Genomic DNA, 20,079 nt, shown 5'->3' on the forward strand with positions numbered 1-20,079 from the left:
TGTCCGTATTTGTATTATTAGCTGATAAGTTTAGTTTTCAGGATGACCAGCCTTTTCATAGGAAATGAATCACAGCTGCTCCTTCTTGTTTTTCCAGCTGAGTATGTCGGTTACAGCGAAGCTCGTCAATGAACTTGGCTTTTACAAACTACACTTTTTTTTAAGAACGGGAGGAAAAATAATGGGAGGGGGAGCACAACAGCCAATCAACAAAGGGAATAGAATTTCCAGTTCAGTTCAAACCGGAGCATAGTTTTACCCCCTCCCTTACGAGAAAAAAATAACCAATTGCGGGCCTCTTCCTCAGCCAAAACATAGCGCTTAGCCAATAGGAAAGGAGCCCGGCGGCTTATTCCGCCCAATGAAGTCTACACTACAGAAAGGAGTGGGGCGGGATGAAGAAAGAGAAACATCCTCCGCCTGGAAGATTCGAATCGAACGTTCATACACGCAGAGAACACTCCGGCGACCAATCAGCGGGCTCCAAAAGCGTGGACTTGAGCGTTGAGACACCTCCGGCTTCCCCCCTGCCCACTCCCCTTCTCTCCACATGCTCCTCCCCTGGCTGCTGTTGTTTGTGGTGTGTTAGGCTGCCGAGGAGCTACGCGAGGGGTGGGGGGGTGGGGATATCAACATAGCCTCGTTCCTGCGGATTGAAGCAAGACAGGAGGCCGAGGGTCGACTGGGCTGGAGCCTGTCGGAGGGGGGCTTCGGATCCCGAGAAGGCGGTCCGTGTTTCGGGGTGGAAGAGGAGAAGGCGCCTTTGTGGATTTTTCTCTCCCCCAAACACACGCGCAGACCGCCGCCGCCACAGTGAGTGCGCCTGGCTCTCCTCCTCCCTTCCTTGTTGTGGTTTCGTTTCTCTCGCCATGTCGGTGAATATGGAGGAGCTCCGGCATCAGGTCATGATCAACCAGTTCGTGCTGGCTGCGGGCTGTGCGGCGGATCAAGCGAAGCAGTTGCTGCAGGCGGCCCACTGGCAGTTTGAGGTGCGTCGCGGCCGGCCGGCCCCCTCCGAAGGGCCCGGAGAAGTGAAAGGGGGAGATCGGTCGGTTCCCCCGCGTTAGCCTGGGAAGCAGTCGTGGGGGTAGACGCTTCGTGGGAGTCCCTGCTTGAGCAGTGTCTCTCCCTCCCTCCCCTTACACCCCACCGCTGTGTAAGACGGGGGAGGGCGCAACTCTGTGTGCTGCTGTTACTAGGCGTGTAAACAATCCATCGGAGGCATTCTAATAACTCCGGCCGCTTTCTGCCTTCCGGGGCCGGGAATGCGCTGGGCCTTTGCGTGTTGACTAATCTCTTGTTGCTGCTGGTCGTGGGAAAAGGGGGTGGGGAGAGGGCGCTTCTGCTCCTGGAACTGCCCGGGCCGCTTTGAAGAAAGCAGATTCGGACGATTATTATGAATAGCCTGGGGAGGGTGTGTGTGTGTGTATGAATGACCCATTCCGTGGGTTCAAGGGAAAACTCGGAAATAATTCAGAAAATTGAAACCAGTGCTAGGCCGTGCGCTAGTTAGGAAAGAGAGATCATTTCTTTCTCTTCGCTTGCGCTCCCTTCCCCGGCCATTTCTTTTATTTGTGCACCCAGCCTGTTAGATGTGTGAAGGAGACTCGTTTCCCCCCCCCCCCCCCACGCTCGACTGGCGCTGGGGATCCATTTGGAGACGAGGCCTTCTCGTATCTCTCGCACGATATCTTTTGCCTACATAGGGAAACGGCTCGCATGTGCTGTAATCTCGGCGGAGGGTGATTAATTTACGTGGCCAAATCCTCCTCCTCTACAGGCACACCTTTAAAAATGTGTGATCCTTTGTTTTGGTTAATAAACCTGGAGCAGGAAAATACTGGTTTCAGCCAACCCAACCCCCTTACTTAGCCTGAAACGAAATAAGTGTCTTTGTCCACTTTCTTGCATAATGTGCTATCTTCAAAAAAGCTAGTGGAATGCACCTCCCCTCCTTCACCCTAAGATTTTTTAAAAAATGAAGTAAGTACTTGGGTGCTGGCTGACATGTAAGCCACTTCTCCCCAGATCCTTTCTAAACCTGATTCTGGAGCATTGTGTTTTGGATGCTGTCCAGTGGAGGTGTGTGTGAGAGACATTTCGTTTGGACTGGTCTTTAGCTTTTTTTAAAAAATCTCCTTTTCTCCCATACACCCCAAAGAGGAACGCAACATTTCAAAGGGCTCTAAAGCCAAGGGGGGATACAAAGAGCTAAACAAGCATGTATTTGTGAACTTAGATGGTTTGCTTCTGTGGAAGTATTTGGGGAGGGGAAATGAGCATGTCTTCAGGTCTGATGTTCTTTCTTTAATTGCCCTGTAAAAATTTTCTGGTATTCTTGCCCTCTTAACTTGACTATCCCCATTGAGTTGTACCCCCCTTTTCTAACGGGAGGCTTATGTGTGTGTTTTTTTAAACATAGACTGCTTTGAGTGCTTTTTTTCAAGAAACCAACATTCCCAGCACCCACCACCATCATCAAATGGTAAGTAGCTGAAACTTCACAGGTTCATGCTGTTCTTTGCAGTCTGCCTGCTTCCTGTAAGCTGGAGTGAAATTTTGCATCATAGTTGGTCGGCTCTCCTTAACACCTTGGATATTCCTTGCTTCTCTGAATGAATCGCACCTTCTGCAGTCTTCTTCCTTTAGCTTCCTTCTCTGCAAATACTTTCAAACACCAAATCAAAGACCACTCCGAATAGCACTTGAGTAGTCCAAAGACCCTTTCTTCCTAAAGCCATGTAAATATAAGGAGAAGGGAGGAATTCCTTGTCTTGTATGAGCAAAGTCTGATTTTTTTTAAAAAAAAACACAACCTTTGATATTGGGAGGGGAACAGGAGGCTGCAGCCAGAAGTGGTTGTGAATTCAAAGCTGTCAGCTCTTCAGACAGCCATATTGCTCTGCAACAAGAGAAACACACAGACTGCAAATGTAAACAAGAACCAAAATGTCTGCCAGGAAACAGGGACTTCTTTTTTCCCCTTCCTCCCTCCTCTCTTTCATTGCTCACATGTATCCCTCTAGCTATTTTTATGCTTTTTAATAACTTACAAACCAGCAGGGTTGGGAAGAAGAACAAATTCAAACAAGCTTTAGGATTCTCTCCCCCGCCACCCTCGTTTGATCTAAACTTGAGCAAAACTTTATATGACCTTGGCTGAGGGCAAGTTTCTTTAGCAGAGGAAAGGGAGATTTTTTGAGGGGTGGGAGGCCAGAGCTAAACTAGTGCTGTGTGCTAGCAAAATAGCAGCAAGCGGCTCAAATGCAGCTTTTCTTTTTCAGTGCTTGGCTATTGTTAAAGCTTATGTCTGGTCTTAAAGGAGGAAAGAAAAGGCTCTGGGGGAAAACTATTGCATGGAATTTTAATGCTGTGTGCCTGTTAAATAGTTGAAAGAGATTTTTACTACCCTAAGGGGAAAAAAAACTATTTTTCCTTTTTAATATAGGTGATATTTTAAAAGTTGCTTTGCTAATGCATGCCAATTTCTGCTCAGGCTCCAGCTATGCGTTTGTATTATAGCTACATAAAGGTGTAATTCTAAGTTTTCTCAAACTATCCGCAAGTTGAGTCCTATCTTTAGATGCATTTATTTATTTAAAAGGTGTTTTTGCTTTTCAAGGAAGCTTACAAAATACAGTAAAAGGAACTACATAATAGTTTATAAACTAAGAAGACATCCAGTTGTAACAATAGCTAACCATATATGGTAACAAAACTCCATGAAATGCTTAGTTAAGCATATACATGTTGCACATGCTCAAATTAATCAAGAATGGGTATTGGCAGATTTCACTGGAAAGCGTGTTCTGGAACTTTAGGGGAGCACTGCTAAGAAAGCCTTGCCCTGTCCTACATTTTTGTTCGGAGGGGATTCTAAACAGTCTTTGCCTGATCTTAGTGAGAGGAAAGGAACACAATTAATCTCCCAGTGCTTTTGCTGTAGAATTAGGGTTGCTTCTTGCATTCTTTTATACACCGGTACAGAGTGGAAATGTACATACTATTATTTGAAAACTGGAATGGATGTCGCATAGTAAAACAGATGGCGACTTCCACACAAGTGCACATTTCCATCCATATAGAGAGTAAAAGAATTATCACATGAAATGGTCTTTAGCTGGTTCGGGACCCTGTTCACAAACTTAAGTGGACACTTGCTTTTCACTTATTTGTCTGTATAGTGTATAAGGTTATAAAGGTCTTTGCACAATCTAATATTTATATACATGTGTATACAGGAAATTTTGCGTTTGAGAACTCAGTGTCTTTGCATAACAAAACGGGAGAGCTGCCATTTTTGAAGATTATTTTCCATGCGCTATAGCCAAACAGCTTCAGGTTAAATCTTTTTGTTTAATTCTTCTAAAACAGCTTTTATTTTATGTTGTAGTCATGATCAGCATTTTTTTTTCTTTGAAGAGGCTACCAGCCTTCTACTTTGAAGGAGCTTTCTGTGGGAAACTAGTCTGTTTATAGAATTCTCTTTTCATCCTGTGGTTACAAAACTTTCTTTGTGTTTTTTTCCCCCCCTTTTTTGATTCATTTATCATTAGCGCTGTATGAGTACTCCAAGAAATCAGGAGTTCATGTGTTTCTGTCCCTATATTTGAATCCTTTTGGAGGGAAAGGTTTAACCGTTTTTCACGATAAGAGTGAAGAAAGAAATGGCTTGCTTGTGATTGCAGAATTGGGCTTCTGATTCGTGTTCCACGTCATGTTTGGAACACATTCCCTGTGACCAGCGAGCTAATTTAAGCATGCTCTTTGAAAGCTGAACGTTCTCCCTTGTTTGCCTGAAAATTGACTAGCTAGTCCTTGACTAGCTTCAGGTGTGAAGAAGCAGTGGCAGTGAGAGCTGCCAGCTTTATCAAGGCCTTGTTAACTTTCACATCTCCTGATAACTCTGGCTGTTTGGGATTGCAGAATTGGGTATCTGTTGCAGAATTATTCTCTACTCTTGAGGGCAGTAATGTTTGTTTCCCGACTGCAGATCGTATTGTTTTCTCCTCAAGCATCTGCCCCAGTCTGTTGTGGTTGTTTTAAATCCACCTCTGAGACAACACACTAGGCTTTCTGCAGGTAATATTGTGTATCTTGATTTCCTGAGTCAGTGTAGCATAACTTAATTGTAAAAGTTTGCGTGCGTTTGGGAGAAGGACCATACAAGAACCATAAGGCACGTTTTTTGGAGTTGCTAGCCTATTCAGTCCAACCAGGCCACTTAGTGTACTGCTAGAATTCCTTCCCTCAGGGAAGAGGTTTATATTTTGGAGGAGGTGTAGGTAGTGGTGAAAACGATCCTTTTGGCAGGGGGGTGCTAGGTGTTGTTTTGATGAACTTGATAGGCCTTGGTTTAATAACATTCAAGCCCTGAATATTCATGACCCTTTAATCTTGTGCAGTCCCTTCTCCAGCTCAGCTAGGAGTCAGAAAGAAGCAAAGTGGGATTTCAGACTTGATTCAAGATGTTTGAAATGCTTAACACACAGCAGGAGAGCCTCGTTCAGTGCTGCTGTGGGGAGCTTAGCCCCTTTAATCTGTTTTATATCCAGTCCTTGGTACTATGTGCCCTTCTACACACACTGGCAGCAAATCCGTTTCTGGCCTCCTTTCTTTGATCCTTATATGTTTGTGCGTTTAAGGATGTCACTGGTGTTAACTGATAGCAGTACGTCACTTAAAAGACAAAACAACAAAAGTAAACAAATTCAGCACTCTTTGGAAAAAGATTGTCCTCTCTGGCAGTTGAAAATTTCTTGTTTCCCTTCTCGGCATGCAGACTGCACGTTGATGGGGGCTCTCTGGTTATTCATAAAACTCTTTCTGACATGCAGATTTAAGCCAAATGTTACTGCATCATGACTGTAAGGAGACAGCAGAGCCCATTCTTGTATGCTCTGGAATGTTTCTCCCAACTGCCAAGCGTTAAGGGGTTTACAGTTCCTGCATTCGCTAGGGGCAGTTTAATAGAGATTGCAAACAAAGGATATCCTGTCTCCCTTGGAAGGCTATCTTCAACCACCCCCCTTCCCCCTATCTTTTTATAACCGGTTACACATTAATCAGGAAACTGATGTTCAAGTCATGATTTGCTGTGTGACTGTTCCCTGTCTGCCAACCATTATTCATCAACAACAGTTCCCTGATACTTTTTCAGGCTCCTGTGTTGCACTTTTGAATTTCTCTCTTGCTCTCTCCGTCTTTCTGAGTGTGTGTGTGAGAGACAGACACAGAGAGAGAAACTTTCCCATTTCTGCTTGCTCTTAAGCCGCACTCCTCCTCAGTACATTGAGGTTTCTGCTTTTAAACCCAGTGGAAAATTCCTAACTTGTTGAGGGAACAGAAGTTGAAGAGGCTGAGTAAAAACTTTGTGGAGGTATTTTTTGGGGTGGCGATTTTGTTTGCAGTTCTGTTGTATAGGACAGGGATGATGCCATTATCTTTCCCTCCTGTACAGTTTACAAAAAGTTCCAGAGGGGACGGTTCCCCAATCCTTTCTGCTGCTGGCCCCCTCCCCCTTCCAAATGCCAGCATCATTCCTTGAGATGTGGTGGATCTTGATCTCTCTGTTTGCCCTCCTGACTGCAACAGGAAGCTAAACAGAGGAATGGTTACTCCCTGCCCCTCCCCTTGGAGTCAAGAGTGGGAGAGGAGTGGGCCAGCAAGTACTATGCTACCACCATATCAGGCTTGGTGAGCAGCTGTTGTACTTCCTCCTGCCTTAAAGGGCCAGTACCTCAGTAAAGCCAAGGGAAGACTGTCTTGTTCTGTCTGTGCCTCACTCTCCAGCTATGCATACAATCACTGTAGATTGCTCGGCTTCTAGAGTTCAAGTGCATGGCTCCATATGGATATTCACCTACGGGCAATTACTGTTTGCCCCAAATAAATGGCAGATTTCAAGTCCAGCTTAACTACTCGCAGCCCTTATTGTTCTGGTTGTAGTTAAAACATTGGCGGTATGCCGCTGGCTATGATGAGGCTAGCTAGGGCATGTCCATAATTATGTGCTTTGAGCATGGTCTGAGGGCCCGTGATAACAGTCCCACTGCCTAACTAGGGGCGAAGTCAGATGTAATGTTTTAAGTGTGGCAGGAGTTGTTGGAACACAAACAGATAGCTTTCGCAGTGATTTGCTTCTACACAGTCAAGTCTTCACCCGAACTTTGGGTCTAACCCTGAAGATTGTGGGAGCCGTAATGAAAATTACTTTGAGTTCTTTGGAGGCAGAATAAGGTTCAAGTTTAATCTTCTTAAGAGTTACTGCTTGTAGTTCATGACAGCTGTAAGGAAATGGGTGTGTGTAGATGTGCTATACGTAGTGATCCAATCCTAGTGATGTCAGACAACCTTTGACCTTAACTCCTATAAAAGGTAAATTACTATATTCAGCTAGTGGTGTAGCAAAGTTTCCCACTTTGGTTATTTCCTTCTTAAAGTGTATAAAATGTGCTTCTTTTATAATGTTTATTATAATGATAATAACTGCGCTTAAATATCTCTTACCTCCAAGGAGGGTATACTTTAATTATATATTCTTAACATCTAATTTTTACTGTTTTACAAAATGCTAAGCAATTCTCTGCTTATTTAATAACCTTTTCCTTTTGATTTGTGCCTAGTTGCATAGGATGTTTACCACATGCACCAAATGCATAAGTCTTATTTTATTATAAATTACTGATTTCTTTGCTTTCTTTCTTTCTGTGTATGTGAAAGAACAGTGCTCAAGGTGATTTGTTCACCAAATGTTCTTAACGTTCCAAGTTATGACTGGGGTGGGATATAAATGCAACTGAATGGGAAATCATGCGTAATTCATAATTGAGGAAGAAGACAAAAAAGCGCTTGGATAGTTAACATGAAATGGGGATACAAGATCACTCAGGTGGGCGCCGGTGGGATGCACAGTGGGGTCTCCTCGAACTGTAGCTTAAGAGATTGTAAGTATAAACTTTTTGCTTTTATGTGTTTGTATACAATTCAGTAGAATTTTAAATTGTGATTTAAAATCTTAGTATAGTCAAAATGTTTTAAATTTGATTTCATATTTGAAAGAAAATGTTTTTTTTATTTATCTACGCAGGCTTAGGGCAATGAGTTTGTGAAAGCCCCGACAACAGTGGCTCCTATTTCTCAATCCTATTCATTCATAAAATAAGAGTCTGTTCTAGAGTATTGTTTGGAAGTCCCTTTAGGCTATTACTGCTGTGATTCCATTTTCGTACACACTGAAATTAAAGTGTCAGTGTCTTGACTTTTGCAGCCCTGGTGTTCCAAAGAAAAATAATCTGTCCACGTGGTAATAATTGGGATCTGTGGTTGGATGGTATTCGTTTGGGCAGCACATGAACCTGTTTTCAGTAAACAGTTCTTCATCTAACATACCCAAGATTGGTGCTTGCGATATGGTAGCACTGATGTAACATAATTTCTGGCACTTGCTTCCAGGCAGTCACGGCCATAACCTTTTCACCTTTGTAGATAACTTTTAAGTCCCTTCCCTGCCCTATTTATACTTTTTCTTCACAAGCTGCTTAAAAATAGGGGCCGCAAAAAGCTCTGCAGGACAGCAGGGGCTTCAGCTGCTTCTGGCCAATCTGTTTTGGATAATTGGCCCCAAGGAATATAGGTTACTGTGTGTTTTGTTGCCTGCCTCTCCTTGCCTGGTCACAGTTACCCAAAAATTGTCATTTATTTGTGCTTGTACATTTTTCTACCTTCCCTGGTCCCTAGCACATAATCTCACTTGTCTGAGCTGCGTATACATAGTGTAGGCCTGTTCCCAGGATTATTTGGCAAAGCAGTGACTTGTATGCTTGTAGGCTTGGCTTCCCCTCCCTGGAATTTCTTAAAGTGCAAAGAATAATATATCAAGTAAGCTTGTTGATGTTAAGAGTCTGTTGCTAAAAGAACTTGGACTTTTACTTCAGCCTTCTTTCTTGTATTGCCTTCCTTGCTTGGACACATAGTGGTGGGGGGATCAGTTGCCTCAAGGAAGAGAAGCTTAGTGACTTGAAACATCCTGGTATGGCTGCTGTGTTTCACTAACATCTTAAGAACTCTGCTTTTCTAGAAATGAAAATTCCTGTCCTGATGGACTCAAGGCCAAACTACAAGTGAAGCCTGACACAGGTTGGACACATGTCAGCTTCCCTCAAGTTTTGGCGGGAAATGTAGGCAGCTTGGCGGAATGTTGGACAAGTGACAGTTGAAAAGTCCATTGGACAGCAGTCAGAGAGTCAAGCTGCAAGACCAGGATGCCTACATTTCCCATCAAAACTTGAGGGAAGCTGACAAGTGTCCAACCTGTGTCATTTGTCACGTGTAGCTTGGCCCATAGAGGCAGTTTTGACAATATGGTGGCCGCCTGTGTTAAAGTTAGGTTTGTGATCAGTTCGGCCTAAGAAGGGCCCCGTGGTTCATCTAGTCCAACTTCTTGTTTTCCATAGTAGCAGACAAAATGCCCTGGAAGACTCACAGCAGAAACTGCTCTTAACCCTCGTTGAGTGGCATGCAGCGATAGACTGTTTTCAAACCTGGAGGTCCCATTTGGGCGTCATGGCTAATAGCTGTTGATGGTGCTATTTCATGAATGCGTCTTGCTCTAATTGAATATTAATAATTAGCAACTGTGTTCTTACATACCCCCCCTTCTGGACAGATTAGTGCCACGCTCAGAGTGGTAAACAAAGTCAGTGTTCTTGTTATTGCCACAATACAGATGGGAAGCTGGTGCTGAGAGGAGCGGCTTCCCCAAGGCCGCCTGCAGAAATCATGGCAGTAGTGGGAGTCGAACTAGCAGAGTGCTGATTTGCAGCCCAGCCACATAACCACTATGCTACAGCAGCCATATAGCCAGTCACCTAAGGTAGCAGACTTACAGCAAGATCCACAACTACACACTATGGGATTTTTGTCTTGTCTTGAGTAATCCTCTACTGAATTTATGCATTCAGGCAAGAATCACCACTGGTTCCTTATGTGGGTTCAGGAAGCTGGGTGGAGTTAGACGGGTGGGGATTTGTCTAATCTGCAGGCTTCAGAAAGGCTTTATATGAATTCACACAGTTACTCACAGCTAGGAGATAACAGTAATTTAACCACTGTTCTTTTGGCTGCAGGTAGCCCTTTTATGTAGCAGAGCGTTCTCTTTGAAGCAAGATATAAAATCGCCTTCTGGCTAACTAGTAGAGTCCAGTAGCACCTTTAAGACTAACTAACTTTATTGTAGCATAAGCTTTCGAGAACCACAGCTCTCTTCGTTAAATGCTATGGTGCTACTGGAGTCTTTGCTATTTTGCGACTACAGACTATCACGACTAACTCCTCTGGATCTTCTGGCTAACAGAATGGGAAGAATAACATCTACACGGGGAAGTGTGTATTCCCTGTTTTTAAGAACTGCCTCCTATATTCTTCTCCAGCTAGAGCTGGATTCTGTGGCCTGGGATCCATCTACTCGGGGGTGTGAAAACATGCCGGCACTACACTAACAGCAAATGGAGCTGGAATAGGCAGAATTGTTTGCTGCTGCCGCCACTGCTACCCTGCTCCTCCCCTTTTCTGTGTCACACCTGCACAAAAGTGCGAATGCATCTGTGTTTTCAGAGGGCAGACCTTTCCCTTCAGCTCATCTTTCCTACTGGGCTGTGCAGGTCAGCAAGGAAAGGACAACAGGGAGGGGCAATGGCAGGAGGCAGCCAGTTGCCCCATATCATTTTGAAAGCAGAGCTTATCTCTGCCCCTCTCCCTGTATTGGCTGTAGCTCCCCCTGCAGTTTGTCCTTTGAATTGCAGATTTTTTTTAAAAAAAAACACCAGTTCAGAGGGGGGCGGTGCCAGATGAATCAAGCCAAATTGGGCATGATGTCACGTGGGCACCGCCTTTTACAGAGGGGGCTTCCTGTTGTCCACACAAGGGGAAATCCCTGTGTGGAGGCAACCCATTCATCAGGTGTTCAATTCATTCACCTCATTCATTCATATATACATATACACACACACATATGCACACACTCATACAGGGGCCATTTCGTAGAAAAAGCTGCAAGAACTCATTAGCATAACCTATTAGCATATGCCACGCCCCTTGCCATCACCGGAAGTGTGTCATTAGCATAAGTGGTTTGCATATGCCACACCCCCTGACATCACCTATCCTGGCTGTTTTGGACCCAATCCTGGCCGTTCTGGGCTGAAATTGGGCCCAAAATGGCAAAAAGGGGCTGAAAATGGCCGAAAAGGGGCCCAAAATGGTCAGGATTGGGCCGCTGCTGAGCGGGAGAGTGATCCACCACCCATCAGAGGCCAAATCTGGGCCATTTTGGGACCAATCCTGGCTGTTTTGGCCCCAATCCAGCCTGCAGTGGGCCCAAAATGGCTGAAAATCAGGTGGGCGGGGCCACCTAACATGTGACCTCTTTGGAGAACTACCGGAACCGCATTCCTGTATGTTCCCCCTCAAAATGAGCCCTGTATATATATGAGCCCTCATATATATATGAGAGAATGAGGTGGCGTAACATAATGGCTGAGAGAATAAGCTTTGATCAGAGAGGTCTTTGCTTCAAATGCCACTTTCCTCCTAAATCCTAAAATTGAAAATCCTTCTTGCAGCCCCTGGCACGGCACTTCCTTTCTGCCTCAGCCTTTCATCTGCAGTATGGGGCTGTTAATACTTCCCTCCTTATAGGACTAAATGTGCCTGATGTACTTTGAATGCTAGAAGTGCCATTCCCCCCCCCCCCCCCCCCCGTAACTTTACACCCTACAAGCCATACATCGGAGTATTTTGTAAGTGATTTGTAACTTTACAGATAAATTATGGCTAAATCGCACGTGCACTTTTTTTTATCTTACCTGAAAGGAAGATCTTTAGTTTCTGTTTTTCTGGAATGTTCTGTAGCTGGGCAGTCCAGGGAGTAATATATTACAAAGTAAAATATAACGTGGGCAGCTAAAAAGCATATGGACGGTTGAGTCAACTTGGTCTTTACAATAAGTATAGTAACTTTTTCATGGGTGGGGGAGGTTTCTACTGAAACGGACCTTCATCTCTGCAGAAGGTGATATATTACATCTGAGTAACAAGAAGGAGCGATGAGATTTTGGAGTTGTTAGATTAAAAAAGTATTTAGGCAGCTCAAACATTTTCTGGTACGATAATTTGAAGTAAATAGGGGAGCTTTTCCGATCTGCAAGAAGTTTTAACATAGCACAGACGATTTCATGTGGTTCACAAGAATTTTGTCAGTGAGCCCCTGCCATTCAAGTTCAGATTTAGTATAGCAAGCTTTTCATCAGTTGGGCTGAGCCAAGTTCTGGAAGTGCTATACAGGTTCATTATTTTCTGTATGGAGCTGTTTCTGCTCGTCATGAAGTGGGGCAGAGAGGCTTTTCCCCTCATGAGTAGTTGGATTACAGCAATGTCCTTGATGTGGGGGCTGTCATTGGCGGTGCCTCAAATGTCATCTGGTACAGAACACCCACTTGTTCTGGGGTGTGTGTGTGTGTGTGTACCAGCCATTGTAAATGCATTTCACCAGTGCTTAAACAGCTATGTTGGTTGCCTGTTCGCTTCTGAACTCATTTTAAGGTGCTGGTTCTTGCCTTTGAAGCCCTGCAGGAACTGGGTCCTGTGAATCTGAAAGACAATCTTAATACAGTCTGCATGTGCGGTACCAGTCATGGTCCCCAGGTCAGCCCATTCTCACTGTTAAATGTCCCTCTTCGCAGTATTCACCCAGATGGTCTAACAGTCTCTTTAATCCAATCCTAGTTAGAGAAATTAGGACCATATCGTCAGCGTACAACAATACTGACACTTTCTGGTGGCCCAAGGTCGGCGCAACAAATTCTGGTCCAGATAGTTTCGTGACAATATCGTTTATGAATAGATTAAAGATTAGAGGGTCTAGGACACACCCTTGCTTGACTCCCTTTTCTCATTCTCGCTGTTACCTTGCTTAAGGCTTCCATTTGTCTTTCAGTAAAGCTCACACCTTTTCTGGGATTGTGCCTAAGCTGTGAAATGGGCTACCAGAGGAGGTGAGGGGGACACTCTTATCTCTCGCAGTGTTTAGGAAGTGATGCAGAGCAGTAGCGTTTGCCAGGTGTTTCTAAAGGGATTTGATTGGCAGCTCCTAGTAGTCGATGGATTCTTGATTTTTACTATGTGATGCTTTGATTGTGTTTTCTTGAATCGGTTGTCAGCCTGTTTGCAGGGAAAGGTGGGATGTGTGAAGTAAAACCACAAACCTCTCTCTTACCCAGTCTCTGAGATGCCACCAGACATTGCCCACACATTTTTGAACCTATGTTTTTAAGGTAAAAGAAACTGGAACTTTGATTTAAAAAAAGGCTGAGGTGGTGAATTTTGCCCCACATACCATATTCTAGGCTAGGGTGATACTGTTCGCTGTGCAGATGTGTACTGTGTCCACGGACTGCAGAGGCATGTAGCCATTGTCTTACAATTAGGCTGGGGAGGGTTACATTTTAAATCCTAGTTTAGCCAAAGCTTCTCTACTGCAGTTGGTTATCTGTAAAATGGGAATGTGTAAACTACGCTACACATGAGATGGCTGGGGACAGAGGGGAAGGCAGGAATGAGCTGCTTTCTTTCCAGTACTGCAGCACACCATATGATTGATTTATTGTCTGTTTACTCAGTTTATTGAGTTTTGAACTACCCAGCCAGGCTCCATTTGAATATATGTCAAGGCCAGCTGTGTAATTAGCTGTGGGCAAAAGAAATGGAATCCGTGTGCGGGTGTGTGTATATGCTCGACGGGGGGAAGCCTTGCGAATCTCAACCCTTCTTGTGTACTGTTGTTTAAGTTCCCCAGCTCGTTGCAAGCTTTTAATTTTTTCAAGAAGGCAAGCATGAAATGCCTGCTTTGTCGGGTTTCGTGCATTTCTAGGCATTTTTAAGCTTTGTGTGTCCTAGAGGTGCTGTGTGTCTGTCGAACAAGGAGAAGTCCGTGTGTGCTTTCTTTGTGCTATTATTATGGCTAGCATATCAGATTTTCCTGGACTTGTCGTAGTGCTAGAACATGTACCTAGCTACGTCTGGCTTCATCCTCTTGTTATCGCTGCCTCTCCCTTCTAGTTCTCCCCTCCTTTTTGTGTCTGTAGTGTTGAAATATAGGTTGCTAGCTCCTTGGAGCGGGTACCTGGTTTATTTTGCTTACATTACGTTGTAAATGCCATGTGTATCGTTGGGGCTGCATAAACAGTGAACTGGTCAAAGAATCTTTTCATGGTTGACTATGTTGGGAGTCACATTCTGGTAGTGCTAATACCATAATTTGAGTTCCCTCCTTTTCCCCTGCAGCTCCTGCTCCCTCCCAAGTGTTTTACGTGCAACAAAAAAAAAGATAAAATATATGCATTTTGTGTTTAGATGTGCTTGGCTATGCATGCATAGCCTCCAAGGAAATGGCAAATCAATATTTGAGAATACAGGATGCTTGGTCCAGGATGTCAGTTCACCCAGTTGATGGGAATTGCCAGTTTGGCATAGTTAGTTGGTTAGAGTGTTGAACTGTGTTCTGGGAGATTCTGACATGGAAGCTCACCAGGTGACTTTGGGCCAGTAACATTCTGTCAGCCAAACATATCTCACAGGGTGATGGATGTGAAGATAAAATGTAGGAGGGGATGACAAACGTTTTAAGTGGCTTTGAGTTTCCATTGGGGTGAAAAGCAGGGTGGAAACGATTTTTTAAAAATGTGTAAAAGAGGGGAAAAAATTAGAATAAAGCAGTGTGGTCACTAGTTAATACATCAGGTGGAGGACATAAGTTCAAACGCCGCTCCCCCAAATCGGGAGCTCCCAGGGTAGCGTATAGTTAGTCATGCTTGACCCAACCTACCTGTCAAGATTACAGGAGGATACATTGAGGAGGGGAGAGCTGCTGCCACAGTGGACTTTTTGAACAGACAGTGGGGGAAAGGTGTGATAGGAAAGATTAGGCAGTTTTTCAGCATTGCTGAGAAGCAGGAATTTGGGCTTGGTCTCAGTCTGGAGAAGCAGGGAAGAGTGACAAAAACCACCTGTACCAAAAGGAAGACCTTCCTACAGCTCTTTAATGAAGTAAATGAACAGGGGCAGAGGCAGAAAGGGGTGTCTGGCCAGCAGGCTATGACAGCAGAAGCAGAAATGAGGACTTGCAGACAACAGCTGGAGAGTGTATGTAGAGCTGTGAGGAAAGGCATTAGGTAATATTTTCTTAGGTTTGGGGTGTAGGTGATGGGGAATATGTTGGGACTTGGAGCTGTTTTGCAGTCAGCCTCGGTAGATGGAGTGAATCTTGTGCAGGGGTCCCCAGCGCCTGTGGGCATCGTGGCACTTGCCAATGCCTTTCCTGGTGTCCACCAAGAATGTTTTAGAAAGTGGGCGGGGCCAGTGACAGCTTTTTTCTGATTGGCCATTGGAGATTTGATTGGCTTTGCAGATTTTTTAAAAAACTTGCTTTGGAGGCAGCTATCACAATAGCACACGGATTTTCACCGCATTGATGAAAGTAAGCTGCAGATGTGCAAGAAAATACCTTTTAACACTTCATTTTAGAAAGGTATCTTGTTAAACAGAGCATCTGCCTGAAATGTTGAAGAGTAACTATTAGAGTTATGCATCACCTCACTCCCTCACATATTGTGGTTGGCTTCACCTTGTGCAGCAGCCATTTTGTGGTTGTACCCTTGTATCATAATTCCAGAGACGCTTGCAGACTGAAGAAATTTGAGGACCCCTGGTCTTGTGTCTTAAGTCCCAGCTACGTTTAAAATATGTTATATTAGCTTCTTGTACATATGCCCCACTCTCACACACAAACTGTCCTCTTTTTTTTCTTTTCTTTGCACAGGACTGATTATATGGCAGTGGTGCTCTTATCTAACTATATGTGCCAAAGCCTCATTTTACACAAAACAGTCTGTTTTATGGTAGGAGGTGAGCCATTGCATGAACACTTGGGCTGTGTGAATTGGCTGTAGCCCTCCTAAAATTGGCATACTGTTGTGTCTGTGTGTGTGTTGGTGGTGGGGGGTTATGCCAGGATCCAGTAAAAAGGTTCGTCTCTTAGATCATCCAAAACTCTAGGCCAGGTATTGGGGCAAATGGAAGAAGAAGAGTTGATTTCATCACTCTTAAAATTTTCTCTGTCATAGATATGTGGTGTGGTTTGAATGTTAACAGTGCAGCACGAATACAGTTACATCCATTCATGGTGACCCACAAACCACTTAAGGAAGTACTAGCCCACCGAAGTCTGTGGAGTTGAACCAGCTTAAGAGATTCATGGACTGCAGCCAGAGACCATTAGATTGATAAATAGGAAGTGGTGCAGGCTGCAATGAATAATTGAATTTGTATGCAAGAGCAGTGTTGAACTCTGTTCAGTGATTCTTGAATTCTTCAAAATGAGAGCCCATCTTTTTCCTAGCTGAGCTGTGTGTGTGTGTGTTCTGGGATTTTTACGCAGCAGAAATCTGGAAAGAGTCACTGAATGCAGAGATCATCATCTTGTATCTCTGTTTCTCTTTGTGGGGAAGCAAAACTCCGTTTTTGTAGCCGCAGTTACATTTTTAGAGTACTTACATTTATTTTAGTACACTTTTACCTTATATTTTCTCAGGGTAGCAAATAGGGCTGTCTCCTTTTCTCTTTATTTTATCCTCTCAGCAGTGCTGTGAGATAGTTTAGGCTGGCCCATGGTCACCCAGTAAGCTTCATGGTAAGTTCAGATTTGAACTTGGATCTCCCCAAGTCCTCAGTCGACAGTCTAACCACTATGCACACTGGCTCTTGGTCTCAGAGATAAACATTTGGTGGACCTTTAAAAGCCAGAGGGAACCTTCACAGTGATCAGAGGCATGATTAGGGCCTTGCAACCGTCTCATGTCCTAGCAAAAATGAAATAAATTGTGGGAAACAGTACAATGCATTTGAAATGGTGGCTTGTTTGTGTAGAATTCACCTAAGGCAAGATGACATTGGAATGTCTCATCTGCGAACTCCCAGGCTGCAAAAATTGCATACAGAATTAATGTAAAAGGTAATCCGAAGCAAGGAATTTCCTGGTGAACGGTGCAAGCAGGCTTTGTTGCCCCGCTGTGTAGGGTGGTTTTTCTCTTGTGTTTAGAAGTGATAGCTTGTATTTTGACATTTGCAAGCCTCCGTGCTTTGGATGTCACGTTATACAGGAACGATAGCCCTGTAATCAAGGTCCCACAGTGTTGAGTTGGTTCGGAGCAGATATCTTCTTGATAAAGGAGGGGAAGTTTGCCCTTTGTACACAGAGAGTCTCCCGGTAAACACTGGTGATTGAAGGGAAAATGTATAAGGACAATTTAAGGACACTTATTGACATGTGTCAAAGAACTATGACTAGGCCACAGCTCCCTGATGGATGCCCACCATATGTTTACAAGTACGAATCTTTGAATGTCCCAGGTTATGCACGGGGGTGGGGGGGAGTGGGTTGTCTAGTAGAAAAGGGTAACTAGTCTGCTCTGTAAAAATGTGAGTTAATCCTAGTTATCCAAGCAAGAGGTTGTTTTTTACTGTGGTTAATCTAGGTTGTATTTGTTGTACTTTTAACTACACTTACGCTACCATGTAAGTATACACTACCTAGTAAAAATAATTGTTTAGGCTTCTTTGCAGAGGGGGGCACACTGGGAATAAATCATAACCTTAGCTTTGCAGCTTTTCCAGGGTGGAGGTGATAATCAGTTAGACTTTCTAGTGCCAGTTCACACAAGCGTGCACACCTTGCCTTCTTAATTCATGGAAGATTTTTTTTTACCCTTCGTATACAAATAATTTCTGTTCAGCTTGCTTCAGGCACAAAGGGTGCAGTTTTTCTCATGTGGCTGGTAGTACAATTTGTGCTTGTGGTGAGCTGCTCAGTCAGTTAATAGTATTGTTTTGTCATGTGTGAAAGCTTTTCACAGATACATATCTTTTTAAAAGCTTGGCATACTTTGTCTCAAAGGATGTTGGGGGGGCTGCTTTCCTGAATGCTCTTAGAAACACATGAAAGGAAGAACACCAACATTAAAAAACAAGTTTGTCAGGCAACAAGTGTCAGTTGGCACAATTCCTAACTAGCCAAACCAAGCACCTTCTGAAAAGGATATACGTTCCTGCCTTTTCTAAGGGCAACTGAGAAGCTACAACTCTGTACCACACAGGCCTGGGGACCGTCCTTGTTAAGGACCTACTGTTCTCACAGTGGTGGAATATGAAACCGATCTGTGTACCACCTGTTATGACCCCCCTTTTTTCCAGTTAGATTTTCCCTTTAACTCTCTTCTTACACCCTCTGGATAGATTGCTGCCACCAAGAATTATATTCCAAAATAAGTAGTTTAAATTTCCCTTTTAATAACGTGTCCAAGTGTCAGGCTCCTCCGTGGGTCTATGTGGCCCTGAGGATAGGAATAGGATATATAGGAATGACAGATACCTTAAGCTTGATGGTTTTACGAACTGATAACTATCTTTGAAGTTTCCTTACATAGGCTCAGTCACACAGATGTGTGTGACTGAGCCTGTGTAAGGAAACTTTACGAACTGTCTATCTGTCTGTCTAAAAAACTTTCTCTCTCAGGTGTACACACAGTTTGCCAGCTTTAGAGAGATTGAATGTTCTCTCACAGACACACAAAGTTCAGGCTTCCACACAGGTTGCCTAACTGAACTAGAATCAATATTTCTCTCAGAAATGCATAGACACCCTCAGGCTGCACACAGCTTGCCTGCTTTGCCCAGACTGAATTTTCTCTCTCTGCTCAGTTACTAAAAACAGCAGTTCACTCCGCTCACACTCTCATTGCCAAACTACAAGTGACGAATGACACAGGTTGGACACTTGTCAGCTTCGCTCAAGTTTTGCTGGGAAATGTAGGCAGCTTGGAGGAATGTTGGACAAGTGACAGTTGAAAAGTCCATTGGACAGCAGTCAGAGAGCCAAGCTGCAAGACTAGGATGCCTACATTTCCCATCAAAACTTGAGGGAAGCTGACAAGTGTCCAACCTGGGTCATTCGTCACTTGTATCTTGGCCCTAAGTCATCAACCAATCATTTCACTCACTCATCCCTCTTTCACCCCCATTCTTCATCTGTACCACACCAAGACACACACTTAAAATCATTACAATCGTGTCTGAAGAAGACATCTAACAAGGGGGGTTGTTACAGGGAATATAAATGTTTTAGGATTGGTGAGTTTAAGGTTACAAAGAGATTTACAGTGCAATCCTATGGAGAGTTACTCCAGTCTAAGGCCATTGACTTCAAGACTGGAGTAACTCTCCATAGGATTGCACTGTTAGAGGTTGAAAAGCCCCTGCACCTTCAATTGTATCATCTTGGGCCTAGCTGATACAACGCAATCTGAATGCATTCACCCCTGCCCGGTTCAGGTGGGCAGCTATGTTTTGCGCTAGTTGGGGTTTCAAAACAGGCTTTAGGGGCAGCCTCACCCCTTTCAAACATGTGGTACTGTAGTTGATCCTTGAGGTAATGGAAGCATGTATCAGCATGGCAGAATTCCCTCTTTGCCAAGGAGGAGCAGAAGCTGTCAGGTATCCCAGCAACTGCGTTTCCTTGTTAATCAGAGAGATGGGGAAATTGCATTCCCATCAATCACGGAGAAGTCAGCCTGTTTTGAGGCTGGAGGGCATCGTCCCAGCATCCTTTATGACATGTCTCAGCTTCAGCCAGTTTGCTGGTATCCTTTTGACTACAGTCTCCGTACATGGTTGTATGAAGTTGTGCAATTCACACATGAACATCCGGAACTTGTGTTTTCTGTCCTGGATTGCACTGTAGTGAAGATGAAAGTGAATGGCTCAGGATTGCAGTGGTGTCCCTGGCCCCTATGAGCAGTCAGGGTTGATCGTTCCAGGCAGACCGAAGCCATCTTCGTTTGCCGGGTCTTCTTACTTTGCAAACTTCTGTGCTGGGTTTTGTTTGTGTTTTTTGTTTTGGATGGGACAAGCAGGAAGCAGTCACGTTACACATGGAGCGTTACATGGTGGCTCCATCTTTGTTGTTCAGAC

At 44.1% G+C, this 20,079-nt stretch overlaps 1 protein-coding gene across 1 annotated transcript in view; it reads left to right on the top strand.

Moving 5' to 3' along the window:
* The first annotated feature begins 602 nt into the window (after positions 1–602).
* UBALD2 (UBA like domain containing 2) overlaps positions 603–20,079 on the top strand; it is a 29,544-nt gene continuing 10,067 nt past the window's right edge. Inside the window, exons 1-2 of the mRNA XM_054975261.1 lie at positions 603–989; positions 2,423–2,485. Of these exons, the coding sequence (XP_054831236.1) occupies positions 870–989; positions 2,423–2,485 (183 nt within the window). The 5' untranslated portion in view covers positions 603–869. The remainder of the gene's footprint in view (positions 990–2,422; positions 2,486–20,079) is intronic.

This window comes from Eublepharis macularius, chromosome 4, assembly GCF_028583425.1.
Source record: "Eublepharis macularius isolate TG4126 chromosome 4, MPM_Emac_v1.0, whole genome shotgun sequence".
In the NCBI taxonomy this organism is placed as follows: domain Eukaryota; kingdom Metazoa; phylum Chordata; class Lepidosauria; order Squamata; family Eublepharidae; genus Eublepharis; species Eublepharis macularius.